The sequence below is a fragment of the Capra hircus genome, chromosome 29 (genome assembly GCF_001704415.2).
Source record: "Capra hircus breed San Clemente chromosome 29, ASM170441v1, whole genome shotgun sequence".
Classification (NCBI taxonomy): Eukaryota; Metazoa; Chordata; class Mammalia; order Artiodactyla; family Bovidae; genus Capra; species Capra hircus.
In genome coordinates, this window is record NC_030836.1 from 43409000 (window position 1) to 43424918 (window position 15919).

The following is a 15919-nucleotide window of genomic DNA, read 5'->3' on the forward strand; positions in this document are numbered from 1 at the left end:
GTCTGCGCAGCCTAATCGGCCCCCTCCCGAACACTCCCCTTGCTTTGGACCTAGCGTAGCCACCTGTTTAGAGACCCTTAAACGCCGCAGTGGGGCGGGGCTAAGGCGGAGTCAAGAAGGCGCCAACCACGCGGGGACTCCTCCCCCTCTTGAGCCCCGCCCCCGACAGCGTGGATCTTGCTTCAGCGGTGCAGGAGGCCTCAGCTTAAGGCCCTGCTCCGGTCCCGGGTGGGCCCCACCCGGCCGGACGCCACGCCCCCGGCCAGCCTCGCGGGCTGCTGACCTAGTATGGACACAGCACTGGGAGGAGAGGCGTGCAGGGTGACGCCTGGAAGCGGGCAGGAGAGTCCCGGGCCCCACCCCCACAGGCCGCCCCCCTTTTGAGGGATGCACCTGCCGCGGCTGGGGCTAAGGCACGGTGATTGCGCAGCTGCTGTGCCGCCCAGAGCTAAAAATATTTCCCAGCAGAGAGGGGAGTAAGGAGGCTCCCCAGGAGAATCAATTTATTGGGGAGTGGGTGTGGTTGGTCAAACCCATAGACAGGAGGGGCTGGGGAGCCCGAGGACAGCGTGGGAGCAGTGTCCTTCGTCACGCTGAACACTGGGAGCTCGAGGATGACGGGAAATGGGGGTTCCAAGGAGAGGGCTAGAGATCTAACTCCAGTACCCCACCCTCTGGACGAAGAGCTGGAGCTGGCCCAAGGGACTGCAAACAGACTCAGGGGCAGGTTTGGGTCTAGTCTAGAGGCTCAGATCTTCTCATCCGGGGCCGGCATGCGCTGGCGGGTCGGCTCCACGCCCCAGATCTCCCTGGCGTACTGGGCAATGGTGCGGTCACTGGAGAACTTGCCAGAGGTAGCTATGTTCCGGATCACCATCCGCGTCCACTCTCTCGGGTTCTAGAGGCCACAAGGAAGCTCTGGGTTTGCTCTGAGGGTGGGATCCCCACCTTCCACCTCATCCCAACGAGGGCCACAAAAGCCCTGCCAACCCCTGGTCCAGGACCTCTCACCTTGTACAGGGCACTGACTCTCTCCTGGCATTTAACGTACTCTTCATAATCCGCAAAGACTTTAAACCTGGAGGGGAATGGAGAAGTGGGAAAGTCTCCTGGGGTCAAGGGCCAAGCCCATCCTGTCCTATTGGATTCCTGAGGACCTAGACAGTGATACTGCTTCCAAAGGAATGTGGTTGCAACTGCCCTGAAGCCCTGTCCAGCCTCTCCACGGCTCCTGAGCCCTGTTCAGCCCTGCAACCCCATGTACACGGGCCCCTGGCCCACCAGCTCACCGGTCATGGTGCATGAGCATGTTGACAATGTCCTTGAATAGGTCAGGCTGTTTGGGAGAGAAGAAGCCACTGCTCAGCTGGTCAATGATGTGCCGAAGCTCAGGAATCCGGTCATAATACTCCTGGGCGTTGTACCTGTGGGGGAAGAGCCATAGTTAGCACCCTGGAAAGGGGTTCCTGGCTCCTCCTCCAGCAAATATCCAGGAAGTTCCAAGCTCCAGGGTGAAAACTCAGGTCCAGCCTGCTACTGTCCTCCCTACAGCTGCTGACTCGCTCTGGAAGACCTTCCGCTCTTCTTCCCACACACCACCACTGTCTCCCAGCAGGTCTGTTTCCTCCACACATGGCTTTTCTTCCCCACCATCCTAAGTCCATCCCTGGCCTCACTTTCAGGCTCCAGGAGGAGCCAACAGGTACATCCTGAGGAACATCCTTAAACTCAAACTGTCCAGCCATGTTCATCACTGTCCTGGCACTAACTTTCCTCCCCTAGGGTAGGAACTACTTCCTACCCAACAACTTCCTGGGGTAGCACAATCACTCCCCGAGCCACCCAGGTTCAAATCTATCCAGACCAGTTTCGTCTCCTTCCTTCCCCTCTTCCAACCAGAAACCATGGCCTCCTCCTCAACAGTGTCCCTAACCCCCATCCCCAGCACTGGCCTGCTGTAGGGGACTCCTCCTGCCATCTGGTGCCAGCCCCCACACTGGTTCCCCAACTGGACATTCCTCCCTCCAGTCGAGCCTCATCCTGCAGCCAAAGGTGTCTGTTTGGAGTCTAGTTCTGAACATGTTGGACTTCACTCAAAACATTTCACATTTCCCTCCTATCCAAAAGACCCAGTCTGAACTTTCTAGTTAAGCCCCACAGGAGAAATTCCTCTCAATATTTAGTGCCTGCTCTTGTAACCTGAGTGTAAACTGGTACCAACTTTCTGGGAAACGATTTGACAATGTGTATCAGGGGCTTTAAGAATGCATACTTTTCTGACTCAGAAATATCCCCTTCTAATAATTATTTTGGGCTTCCCCAGTGACTCAGCAGTTAAGAATCCGTGTGCAATAAGAGAGACACAGGAGACAAGGGTTTGATCCTTGAGTCGGGAAGATCCCCTGGAGAAGGGCATGGCAACTCACTCCAGTATTCTTGCCTAGAGAATCCCATGGAAAGAGGAACCTGGCAGGCTACAGTCTATAAGGTCACAAAGAATCGGATGTGACTGAATCGCCTTAGCATATAGCAAGCACAATAATTATCTTTAGGAAATAATTAGAGATGTGGACATCAGTGTAAAAGATTGGTCATCAAAGGGACATTTATACTAACAAACGAGGAAAATCAACCTTCACGTCCAACTACATGGAATTAGTTAAATAAGTATGGCATTTCCATAGGATGGAATGCTATACAAACATTTAAAATATTTGAAAGACTATTTAATGACTTAGAAAATGCTTCTCCAATGTTAAGATAACAGGATTCAATATTGTACATATATTATTTCCAACTTTTAAAAACTACACAGGGACTTCCCTCATGGTTAACTGGTTGACTCCATGCTCCCAATGCCGGGGGCACTGGTTCTACCCCTGGTCAGGGAATTAAGATCCCACATGCAGCACAGTGCAGCCAAAAAATTCATTAAAAATTTTAAAAACTACATATATATATACACACACATATAAATATGTGAAGAAAAAGAGAACTGTGGCTTTAAATCTGGGGGATGAGATTATAAAAGACAGTTTTCTTCTCTGTAGCTTTGTATTTTTCCAATTAATGAGCATGGACTGCTTCTATGCTAAGAAAAGAATCATATTTTAAAATAAAATGTCAAAAATGTAATGCCAGGAAGATTGTCTCTGAAGATCTGCATTTCTGACCACAAACCCAGGTTTAACTACCACACTCATGTTTCCCTTTTTGCTATGACTGCCAGGGAGCTGAGAATTTCATTTTACTCCCAATTCCAGAAATGATATTATTTCTGTGGCGTGATATTATTTCCTCTTCCTTTTCCTTCAGCTCTGTGTTACTTCTGTCTCTTCTCATTTCATTGATCTTATTTGTTACGCTACCTCAAAAGTTTTCAGACTTCTGATGGGCCGTAACTAGGACTTTGTGCAGGGACTTCCCTGGTGGTCCAGAGGTTAAGAATCCACCCTGCAATGGCGGGGACGTGGGTTTGATCCCAGGTTGGGCAATAAAGATCCCACAAGCCTCAGAGCAACACAACTAGAGAGTCTAGAGAGTTCGTGCGCTGCAACAGAAGATCCCACATGACATGACGCAACCAAGATCCCACATGCTTCAACTAAGACCCAAGGTAGCCAAATAAATCTTTTAAAAAGACCTTGCACATCCCAGACCAGCCTTTCCAGTGGTGCCTCTTGCTCCCAGCTCTACCCTCCAGCAGTCCCACCTTGGCGCCTCCTGCCCATGGACTAACTCTGCAGCCTTACCCTTTCTGGTCAAGCCTTTCTACATCCTCCACCCGCATGCCGAAGATGAAGAAGTTCTCCTCTCCAGCCTCTTCTGCCATCTCCACGTTGGCCCCGTCCATGGTGCCAATGGTCAGAGCCCCGTTGAGCATGAACTTCATGTTGCCAGTACCTGAGGCTTCAGTGCCCGCAGTAGAGATCTGCTCAGAGAGGTCAGCAGCCGGGATCACTGCAGGGTGGCAGCAGGGGACACGCTCAGCTCCAGGAAGAGCCCCCATGTCAACTGGAGGCTCTGAAGTTCGTCTGGTCCCAGGCCTGGCCAGATTCAGAGTCCCTTCCCTCCAGCCCTCCAGTCTTCACCAACTATTTCCTTCTCACTGACCCCTCCCCGCCTCTTGTTGATTCTTGAACATCTGGGATCTAACCTGGACTCCTCCCACCCCCCAGCTCCACTGTGTGATTTGAAGGGCACTACTGAGGTCCCTCTCCCCTGTAATTTCATCCCATCTTGCATGACATTCCACCACTAAGGGAACATCCTCATGATTTGAGGATTGTCCTCTCCAGATTCTTCTTGAAAGTACCAGTACCCCAGGAAGAGGAGATTAATATCTCTTCCAGGGACTGAATTCATCAGAGCTTCCCTAGGATCCCCACTGGTGGCACCCTACCTTTCTCGGCCAGCGAGACTCGGTAGTTCTCCAGGAAGATCACGCGGAGGCGGTCTCCCACCACCGGGTCGTGGTTGACCACATCCCCAATGGCTGTGATGAGTCTGATGATCATCTTGGCCATATGGTACCCAGGGGCGGCCTGTGGGGGCACACTTTGGGGTCAGCTCCACAGCCTGGCCTCCTTCCCCCATCCTGCAACCCCACCAAGCTAACCTCAACCTGAATATCAAAGGACCACAGCCATGATCTGGGCTCGGCCTCTCACCTTCCCTCCAATCATCACAGTCCGAGGCACAAAAAACTTATTGGGTTCCTTCTTGATACCTATGGAGAAACAGAGGGATCCAGTGAGTGGGCCAGGTTTTCCCTCTGGGCTGTAGCACCAGGACTGGGCTGGGCAATAATAGGCCTGACTTGGGCTGGTGACCTCATATCTGTCATGTCCCCCCTCTCTGAGCCTTGGTTTGCCCATCTGTGAAATGGGGACAATTCCATGTCCCAAGAGTTGCCCTGAGTCCAAAGGAGATGTTGACGGAGAAGTATGCAGTATGCTGGGAGGTACACAGAGACAGGAACAGGAGCCAGAGGGAAGCCCGCCACTCACGGTTGTACAGCGTGATGACATGGAGGCAGTTGAGGAGCTGGCGTTTATATTCATGAATCCGCTTCACCTGGATATCGAAGAGCGAGTTGGGGTTGATGTGGACTTTGTATTCCTTCTCTAGGTACGCAGAGAACTTTAACTTGTTTTCCTGAAGGCAGAAGAGGGGGAAGAGCTCACCAATAGGCCTCAGCCTCAGGAAATCCTACAGTCTCATTTCCTTCCCAGGAAGGTGAGGATAGAAGGCCCCCTTGCCACCTTCATCCACTTCTGCATCAGGGCAGACATTGCTAAGCAACATCAGCACCCTTTCAGTGAGGTCAGATGATGCCTTCCCACCACGGACTGATTCCAGGCAACTTCTACCAATGGCCTGAGGTTGCAGGAGAGATGAGCACGGGCCATTCCTGACCCGGACAGTCGGCCCTTCCAGCACTCTCCACTCCGGCCCCAGCACAGGTGTCTGTCCCAGGTTGCAGCGCCACTCCTCACCTGCTTCACTTTGGCCACATCCCGGATAAAGGATTCGTCATCCACATAGGACAGCAGTTTGCGCAGCTGATCCAGGTCTGCGATGTATTCCTCTCCGATGCGCTGGAGGGAGATGGCGCTCGGTTAGGCCCATGGCCCTCCCCTGTCCTCCTTCACAAAGGGGTCCTTTTCCAGGTCAAAAAGGCGCAGTCCACTGCAGACAGTGCCTTCTTCTGCAGCCTCCCAGCTAGGGGGCAGGGCATGTATGCACATCTTTCCTCCCTTCCTGACCTTGAGCTTGGATGGCTGATGCCCATCTGACCCCCACAGACCCTCGTGCTGGCCTTTTTCTCTGACAGGCAGTGACTTCGAGGGCCTGTGATCTCTGCTCCTTTCTGATCTTACTTAAGATGTGACCTGCTGATAACCCTCCATTAGGCTGTGAACTTCCTCAGGTTGGCCTTCACAGCCAGGGCCTCCATTAGCTCACATAAAAAGATGGTTCCCCTCCTCCAGACACATGCAAGGCTTGGGAACTCAGTGCAGAATGGATTTCAGCCCTCAGCTGGGCACCCTACAGTGAAGCACATATGCAACCACACACCCAGCTGCGCCTTGCAGTGACTGTGTTGAGCGCTACTGGCCATACACGACTTCTCACCTCAGCAATGACCTCTGCCAGCCCAGGGTTACACATAACCAACCAGCGCCGAGGGGTGATCCCATTGGTCTTATTCTGGAACTTATGAGGCTCCAGCTCGTAGAAGTCCTTGAAGCTACAGGATAGGGTCGGAAGATCATCAATCATCCCTGTGGAATGAGGGTCTTCTCCGTGGGGCCCCTACCCTAATTTCTTGATGAAAGGGTCCTGGAGGTGAAGGCCGCGGCGGGGGGTGGGGGGGTGGGGGGTGGTGCTGTGTGTAAGAGGGGACATCCCAGAACGGGACTGGACCGGATAGCAAACCTGTGACCCTTGTAAGAGCGGTGCTACCTGTGGAAGGAGCCAGCAGAGGGCGGCTCTGAGTGCCCAGTACCAGGCAGTGGGTGGGGCCCAGCGGGAGGGGCGGAGTCTGGGGAGCGGGTCTCACATGGTCTTCTTGAGGATCTCCGAGTGGATGCGAGCCACGCCATTGACGGCATGAGACCCGGCGATGCACAGGTGTGCCATGTTGATGCGCTTCACCGCGCCCTCCTCCACCAGCGACATGCGCCGCAGTCGGTCTACATCGCCTGGGAACGCGGCTGCCACCCGCTGTGCCGGGAGAGACCAGAGCTAGGCCGAGGATCCAGAACACCGGTCCCCAGCCCCTTCCCCCAGATCTTCGCCCATAGCCTTCCCCAGGCCCTCCACGCCCCCACCCTCCACCCCAGGCCTTCTCCACTCACGTTAAGGAAGCGCTGGTTGATCTCATAGATGATCTGGAGGTGCCGCGGCAGCAGGGTCTCTATGAGGTGCACAGGCCAGCGCTCCAGGGCCTCGGGCAGCACCGTGTGGTTGGTGTAGGCACAAGTCTTCACAGTCACTTCCCATGCCTGACAGGTGAGGTGGGGAGGCAGGATCCCCGGGGCTTAAGCCGGATGGCTCTCCACACACACTGCGCAGCCAAAGAGCCCCAGCCCTGCCACTGCCAGGCCAGGTTCTAGGACACCCACCTCTGGGTCTCACACCCCTGTCTGTTCAGTGGGGGCTCCACCCACATCTATCCCCTCCCCAGACTGGGAAGGGAACCCTGAGATGGAGAGGGTGAGGCAGGAGTGGGGGATAGGCCCCAAAGCCCACCTTTTCCCACTCCAGTCGCTCCTGGTCCACCAGAATCCTCATCAGCTCAGGGATGGCCAAGGAGGGGTGGGTGTCATTGAGCTGGATGGCCACCTGGGGGAGGGGGGGTGGAGGACAGTTAGAATCAATCTGGCCCCAAGGCTATGGTCACTGTCTTTTGCCCCTTGAGAGTACCCCCTGCCCAGGGCCCCTTGTGGTTCGAGGTGGAGGCCCTCAAGGGGGTAGTTGTGGAGCAGAAGGAAGAGGAGAGCGGATTATACTGAGGATCCTCAAGCAGATAACCCTCACACCCACCCCCAGCCTCCACTTCCTCATCTATTAAATGGGGATTGCAAGCTCAGGCTGGAGGTGAGAGGGAAGGCACCACTCACCAGACGTGTAGAGACCGACCCTCCCTGCGGCCTGGTACCTTATCTGGGAAGGCATCGAAGTTGGTGCGCACGGGGTCGAGGCAGCCAAACTTGGAGGACTTGAAGCGGCGGATGATGTCCTGGAGCGTGGCAGCCACTACGAAGTACTCCTGCTTCAGCCGCAGTTCCTTCCCCTCAAAGAACTGGGGACAGTGCGAGATGGGGCGGGGTCAATGTGGTGGGCGTGGTCTAACACTTCTGTGGGCGTGGCCAGGAGAGACTCCCACCCATCCCGAGATCCTAAGCCCTGAACTGCTTCACTTCAGGGACCTAAGAGTCTTTCTCCCACCAAGAAGCAGCAATGCAGCAGGGTCAGGAGAGAGGGCTACAAGGACCAAGAGTATTGTGGGTGTCTCCAGGGAAGAGCTCCTCCAAAGAGCCACTCCCCACCCCCGGATCCAAGCATCCTCACACCTAAAAGAACTGGGGGGAAGCACAGGACACTCAGGGGCCAGCAAAATGCCCTGGGTGTGACTAGGGCACCAGCAGGTGTCACTCCCCCTCTTGCCCTCTCCCATGCACTCTGGCTTCCTGTCCCCAGCCCAGAGGGTAACATACGTTGTCGTTGGGGTATAGGACCCGTGAGATGTTCTCAGCTAGGTTGCGGTCCAGCACAGCCTGGATGTAGCCACCGACATTGACTAAGGAACAAAAGTGGGAACGGGGTCAGGCTTGGGTCGAGGGGCTCCGCAGTGGGAGGGGGCTGCTGACTCTGGCTGAACTCACAGTCCTTGAGGTTGAAGTCATTGGGGGCTTTTGCAGACCACAGGCGCATGGTATTCACGACGTTGTTGCGGTAGCCCGGCACGGGTGTGTCGTAAGGCATGGCCAACACCACCTGTGGGACACCCCGCCTGTTGTTAAGAGGTGGGCATCTGCAGTGTCTAAGAGGCCCTGAGAGCCGGAACTCTGTGCTTTGTCCCTGCACTCCGCCAGCCAACCCCCAACCCCGGGTTCCAGTCCCAACTCCGGACCACAAGCAACTCCACCAACCTCTCTGGGCCTTGGCCATAAAGAGAGGACATCCCGGTGCCTCCTCACACCCCCGCCGGCCCTCCTTGCTGGGCTGTTGTGAGGATTCCAGGAGGAGGCAGGGATGAGCTCAGAGGCCAAGGTGGGCCTCTGTTGGTGGCCACTCTGTCATGGTGGGGATGTGCTGGCCACCTGGCCTGAGCACAATCTAGAGGACATTCTGGACTCCTGGAAGGACTGGGGGGACCACGAGTCCTGGCTGAGGGGGTCATAGAGGTCAAGTCCATCCAAAGGTTAACCACAGGGCTAATTAGCAGTGACTAATGCTGGCCCCACCTCCCACAGTTAGCAAACATCAATGTGCATGCACGCTGAATGCTAAGTTGCTAATTCGTGTCCAACTTTTTGCGACCTTATGGACTGTAGCCCGCTAGGCTCCTCTGTCCATGGGATTCTCCAGGCAAGAATACTGGAGTGGGTTGCCATGCCCTCCTCCAGGGGATCTTCCCAATGCAGGGATTGAACCCGTTCTCCTGCATTGCAAGCAGTCTTTACTGCTAAGCCACCAAAGCCCACAAACATCAATAATTGCTGCAAATAACTGCCAGCTACCACGGAGAAAGGGGTGCACCCACACCTCCCTCCCCAGCATTAAGTAGCCCCTGACTGGAGCAGAGCAAATGCTGCAGCTCAGACAGGGAAGGGACTGGCCCAAGAGCATACAGCTAGGAGGGCAAGCCAGAGCCCTGCCAGACCTTAGCGTGGATGACAGCGGAACAAACTCTGGGTTCTGAAAGCCTCGAGGTTGCTGTGCAGCCATCTGGAGGCAGGTGAGCTGCAGCCACAGCAAAAGGGCTGGTGGTGGAGCTGGGGTTTGGACGCCCGGTTTAGTGGCAGGCTCCCACCAACCTGCTCTATGACCTTGAACATGCCAGTTGCCCATCCTAGGCTTTAGTTTTCTCTCCTATCCCCCTTTTTGGGCTGTTGGTTTATTTCCCATCAAGCCCCCAGCTCAAATATGCAGGGGAGCCGAGACTCTGTGATTATTTTGGGCGGCGAGGAGCAGTGGTAGAGCAGGGCAGTTTCTCTCCTCCTCCCAGCTCTTCACGTGGTCTGGCTCCCCTGTGACCCTGTCTCCAGCCTCTCTGGGTTCCACCTGTGTGACCTCAAGTAAGTCACTTAACTCCTCTGAGCTCAGTGGCCTCCGATATAAAACTGCACTCGGTCCAGTAGCTTCCAGGCTCTTTCTTTGCTTCTCCCTGTTTCCTCCAGAACCTCCAGTCCTCCCCTCCGCCTCACTAGATCTTCCCCCTGCTCCCTGGCTTCCCCCTCACCTGTGTGTCTACCCACTTGGCCCCCTGGCTGGTGTGTTCCACTCGGCCATAGAAGTGCACCGGCAGCGTGAACTCAGGGCGGGCCTTCTCCCAGGGGTTGCCGTAGCGAAGCCAGTCATCAGCCTCCTCCATCTGAACCGCAGGCGGGTCACGGGAGAAAGGAAGGCAGAGTCAGAGCCAGGCTCACACCACAGCAGGTGGTGGGTATAGCAGGAGCCCGCAGCCCTGATGTGCCCTATAGAGGGAGGGCGTGAATGACCGGCTCTGCGGTAGGTGGGCCCCCAGTCTGGTGGAAGATCCAAGGGGGCTCGGTGTGTGCATAAGAGTCTGAGACATTCCACAGCCGTGGACCTCTTGTCCCAGGAGCTGACAGCTGGCTTGGGGCCAGGGGGAAGGGGCAAAGATGCTCTCCACCCAAGCTGCTGGGGCTGCTTCTGGATCTATGTGCAGATGAATGAACAAATAGCCATCTTCATCATAACCACAAGGTCAGGGCCCAAGGTCACTCACCTGCCAACCCCCAGAGATCTTCTGGTTAAAAATCCCAAACTCATAGCGGATCCCATAGCCATAGGCAGCCAGGCCCAGTGTTGCCATTGAGTCCAGAAAGCAGGCTAGGGGTGTGCAAGGAGGTGGATATCAGAGACCCAACATAAAGGAACACTTCTGCCCAGTGCCCTGGCGCCCCGCTCACTTACCCGCCAGCCGGCCCAGGCCCCCGTTGCCCAGCCCTGCGTCCTCCTCAATTTCCTCCAGCTCCTCCATGTCCAGGCCCAGCTAGAGGTGGGAGGGTATAGCAGAAGTCAGGGCCAAGGGCCAGCAGGTCAGCCCTCCAGTCCTGAAGGCGTGCCCACCCCTACGCACCTGATAGGTGGCCTCGTCACAGGCGTTCTCCAGCGCCAGGTTCACCATGGTGTTCTGCAGCGTCCGGCCGATGTAGAATTCCAGAGACAGGTAGTAGATCCTCTGTCCGGAGAAATAGACGGGGAGGGGGAGGGGAGGGAGGGTCAAGGCCACCCCCTGACGTTCAGCCAGGCCCGGCTGGGTCTGCACCTCTCATACCTCCTGCCCCACTCCTAGGCCCCAGCGGGTTCCAGCCCTGCCTCCAGTTTTCCTGCCTTCTCAGGCTTTGGGACCCAGCAGGTAAGATACTGGTCCCAGCATTTCTTCTGACTTTGGACAATTCACTTTTCTTCTCTGAGCCTCAGTTTCTTCATCTGAAAAATGGGGCCATATCCACCTCAGGGGGTTGAGGTGCTTAGGAGAGCTGGGAACCCCTTCCTTCGCTCGCAGTCCTGCCAAGAGCCCATCAGGAAGTCAGGACACAGGGAAGCACCAGCAAGAGCTCCCGAAAAGGGGAGGCCAGGCCCAGAGAGAGAAGTCATTGGCTCAAGGTCACACAATGACTCAGGGCTAGAGTCGGCCATCTCCCTCCCTTGCAGTGCCCAGCTCCCCTTGGCCCTCAAGCCTCAGTCCCAAGAAGGGGGGTGGAGAGAGAGACTGCAGTATCCAGGATGCTGACTGTGTGGTGCCCAGTCTCCTGGTTTCCTGGGTTCCCACCCCTCCCCTCCTCCACCCCTGCCCAGCAGTGTCAGGTTGCTGACCTTTACCAGTGACCCCAACAGACACTTGATCTCGCCACCCCAGATGCGCCCCACCCGGCACACCGGCACACCACACACGCGTTGAGTAGAACATCCTTCCACTTAGGATCCAACCCAGGCCCCGGGGTCTTCCTGCCCACCCTCCAGCAGCCTCTCCATTCTCTTGACTGAGCGCTGAGCCTTTGTAACCAGCCTACCGGACCCGAGGCTCCTGACTTGCCCCCGACTCCAGGTTTCTCCCCCTGGGTGTTTCCAGCACCCATTGCACCTGGCACCCCTTTCATCCAACCTCAGGAACCCGGAGGCACCCTTTCTTTTGCTGCAGAAAGTCCTGACCCCAGAAAGGGCCTGTCATTCGCTCCAGATCTCCCAGCCCCCAGGCAGGGCCCCCCAGCCCACTGCCCACCCGGGGTGCCCCAAGCGGCACCTTGGGGTCCTTCTCATAGTAGTGCTGCTGCGTGCGGATCCAGCGGCCCACGAGGTGGTCGCGCACCGTGTAGGCCAGTGCGAAGTAGTAGTCTCGCGGGGTGGCCACATTGCGGTCTTTCACAAGGGTGAAGTGTAGGTGCCGGTTGAAATTCTTCTTCAGCTCGGTCACATTCTCCACACCGGCCAGGCCACGCACGCTGATCTGCTTTCTCTTCTCCTGGTCTGTCAGGGGCCGGGACATGGCTGCGGGAGGGTGGGCCGGACTGACTGTGCCGACGGGCGGCCTGAGTGGTGCCTCCAGCCACGGAGTGGAGATCCCCAGCCGGCTGGTGCTTTAAAGCCTGGCTCCGGGCAGCTTGCCCCACCCCTTCCCTCGATGGGAGGGTCTTGGCCCGGCTCCTCAGGGAGCTATTTTGGGGTGAGTGGAGGAGAGGAGGGACAAGGCAGGGCCAGGGCCGGCCTGGCTCCTTCGCAGCCCTGCACTGACCCACTTCCTCCAGGCCTCATGCACGGGCACTGGGGCCTGCCTTGTGCAGGGTCGGAGTCAGGAAGCAGCAGGCAGAGTGCTGGCTTGAGAGGCCTGAGATTTGATTGGAGCGGCTGGGCTGTGACTTTGGCTGAGGCTGCCCTGAATTCGGATTATGGATGAAGGATGGGGCCTGACTGTGGGCCCTCAATCAGGGCTCCTTGGAGAGGCCAAGGAGGCTGTCGAGGAGGACAGGTGTCAGGAGGCCCAGCCTCCAGCAGAGCAGCTTGGCTTCGGTTCTCGACTTTCACACAACAGGCTGCACACCACGGGCAGGATGCTCTCTGGTCAAGCTGCTATGGTGGCCCTGCCCTTTGGTGGGGAGGACATATGCTGTGGCTGAAGGCCACCTGCGCAGAGCATCAGGGTGCCCCGAACAGAAAAGGTGAAGCTAGCGGAGGACACTGGGCATCTGAAAAAAGGGGGACCGGGACTCTCGGTTCCAGGAGAGGTCGCCTGAGGCAGGGCCACTGCCCCCACCCCATCCCCCACCAAAGTCCAGCCACTCTGAGCTCCCCCTGTTGCTGTCTCTCAAGGAGCTCTGAAGTGACCTTTCAAGAGGGATGGTCAGATTACAGGCCAGCTTTGGCTAGGGGCCACCAGCCTGGAGCAGGGGCCCCTGGGAACTGTAGTCCTGTGGCCCACAGGGGTAGGAGAACTGAAGCAGTCCATACACACACACACACACACAGAGACACACAGACACAGGCACAAGACACACACACACACACACACACACACACAATGGTATCAAGTCTCCCCATGCAGCAGGTGAGTGAAGGCCTTCTCCCATTCATTTCTCCTGCCTAGGGCCACGCAGTTCCTAAAGTTCCTTTAGGATGGACTGGTTTGATCTCCTTGCAGTCCAAGGGACTCTCAAGAATCTTCTCCAACACCACAGTTCAAAAGCAACAATTCTTCGGCGCTCAGCTTTCTTTATGGTCCAGCTCTCACATCCATACACTACCACTGGAAAAACCATAGCTTTGACTAGATGAACCTTTGTTGCCAAAGTAATGTCTCCGCTTTTTAATATGCTGTTTAGGTTGCTCATACGGAGAAGGCAACTCACTCCAGGACTCTTGCCTGGAAAATCCCATGGACGGAGGAGCCTGGTGGGCTGTCGTCTATGGGGTCGCACAGAGTTGGACGCGACTGAAGTGACTTAGCAGCAGCAGCAGTAGGTTGGTCACAGATCCTGCTTTGTTCCTGTTTTTTGGCTGTGCCAAGTCTTAGTTACGGCATGTTGGGATCTAGTTCTCTGGCCAGGGGTGGAACCTGGTCCCCTGCCCTGGGAGTGCAGAATTTTAGCCACTGACCACCAGGGAAGCCCCCTGCTTTGTTCTTTGAGCGAAAGGAGCCAAGGGCCTTGTGCTATTTCAAAGGAGGCTGGGCCTCCTAGAGTGGTGGGCCCGGGGAAGAGGAGCCTGGGTGCTCTGGTCTGAGGGCCAAGGAACCACGTCAGAGGCCTGGCCAGCTGCAGGATGCCACAGTCTGTTTCAAGGACGGCCCAGCCGTTTCTGAGAACTTTCTGAGCCACAACAGATCCAGCCCTGGAAATACCAGCCTAGTGTGGAGGCCAAACTCCTAGTCTTCCGAAAGCCAAGCCCTGCTCTGCCTCTGCTCCCAGACAGCATCTGGGCTGGTAGTGTATGCTTCCAAAAAAAAAAAAAAAAAAGACCAGGAAGAGGATTCCAAGACACACCTACACCAAGGTCGTGTGAACATAGAAAACTTTCTCTTTTGCATTTTCAAAGTATCCTACACCTTGCATTTCAAAAGAATGCCTGGTGGCTTGGTGTGTAACGGTTCCCATCCTCAGCCTTTCCTCCTGGGCTGTGCCTCAGGGGAGGCTCACCTCCCCACCTCCCGATCCGTACCAAGCACTGAGTTCGGCCAGCATCTCGGGCGCCTGGCCTGCCTTCCTTGTGGAGTGCCGAAGAGAGCTCAGAGGCATTTTGGCACCAGTTGCCCGTGTTGGCACCTCATGCCCCAACTGTGGCCGCATGCTTTGGCCACGCAAACCTTCTTTGCACTGACCCTTAATTTTCCTGCTGCTAAGAACCTGCTCCCAACAGAGCACATTGCTATCTTATTCTGCTCCCCAAGTCAACTCAATCCACAACCCCTCCCCCTGCTCATCAACTGGGTGAGCACCCTGCCCCTGTACTCAAGGAACTGGCTGAACTGGGACATGTTTCTGGTGGGAAACAAATGTGATACTTTGAGTTGGTTTCTCCAGCTACCTTTCTCCTGGGCTCTTTTGGCCTTTGTTGTGTCTATGGCACCCATTGGAACTTGCCAGTCTTTTCCAGGATAATGCCACCCCAGGAGACCCTTCTTTATTTCACATCCCCCAGCCCAGCATGATGGAAACTTGAAAACTGAAACTGACCTACTGGTTTCCCCAAGTCCTTCCCCCGTTTCACTCCCCATTGGTGGTGTGTGTATAGGTTTATGTATCAGTTTAGTTGCTCAGTCGTATCTGACTCTTTGCCACCCCATGGACTGCAGCACACCAGGCTTCCATCACCAACTCTTGGAGCTTGCTCAACTCGTGTCCATCGAGTCAGTGAGGCCATTCAACCATCTCATCCTCTGTCGTCCCCTTCTCCTCCTGCCTTCAATCTTTCCCAGCATCGGGGTCTTTTCCAATGAGTCGAGTTTCTTCAAATCAGGTGGCCAGAGTATTGGAGCTCCCAGCTTTAGCATCAATCCTTCCAATGACTATTCAGGACTGATTTCCTTTAGGATTGACTGGTTTGATCTCCTTGCAGTCAGTCTGAGGGACTTTGAAGAGTCTTCTCCAACACGGCAGTTCAAAAGCATCAATTCTTTGGTACTCAGCTTTTTTTATGGTCCAACTCTCACATCTGTACATATTATATATATATACGTAATTCTGCTCATTTATTCAGGCTGTGCTTGGCCTTCGTTGCTGTGCAGGCTTTTCTCTAGTTGCAGCAAGCAGGAGCTACCCTCTACCTGATGTGTGCAGGCTTCTCATTGAGGTGGCTTCTTTTGTTGTGGAGCATGGGCTCTAGGGGTCTTGGGCTTCAGTAGCTGGGCTCCCAGGCTCCAGAGTGCTGACTCAGTAGTTGTGGCACACAGGCTTAGTTGCGGGATCTTTCCAGATCAGGGATGAAACCTACATCTCCTGCATTGGCAGGCATTCAGCACCGAGCCCCCAGGGAAGCCTTAATACTTCATTTACTTATTTGGCCTGTGCCGGGTCTTAGTTGCTGCACACAAGAGCTTTTGTTGCAGTATGTCAGATCTTATTTCCCTGACCCCTTCACTGAGCACACAGTCTTAAGCCACTGGACCAGCGAAGTTCCCTTTAAAGAACCCTGAAACACAATTTCCCAGCCCGAACTCTGAACTAAC

At 55.5% G+C, this 15919-nt stretch overlaps 1 protein-coding gene across 1 annotated transcript; it reads right to left on the bottom strand.

Moving 5' to 3' along the window:
- On the bottom strand, positions 470-12581 carry PYGM (phosphorylase, glycogen, muscle). The gene is made up of 20 exons (XM_005699864.3): positions 12005-12581; positions 10838-10939; positions 10672-10750; positions 10484-10587; positions 9974-10105; positions 8394-8505; positions 8226-8308; positions 7667-7810; positions 7258-7350; positions 6864-7010; positions 6566-6729; positions 6139-6253; positions 5499-5600; positions 5010-5157; positions 4671-4729; positions 4403-4544; positions 3753-3960; positions 1290-1424; positions 1012-1078; positions 470-898 (listed from the first exon to the last, which is right to left on the bottom strand). Exons 1-20 carry the CDS (start codon positions 12245-12247, stop codon positions 749-751), a joined length of 2529 nt encoding a protein of 842 aa, XP_005699921.2. The 5' UTR covers positions 12248-12581; the 3' UTR covers positions 470-748.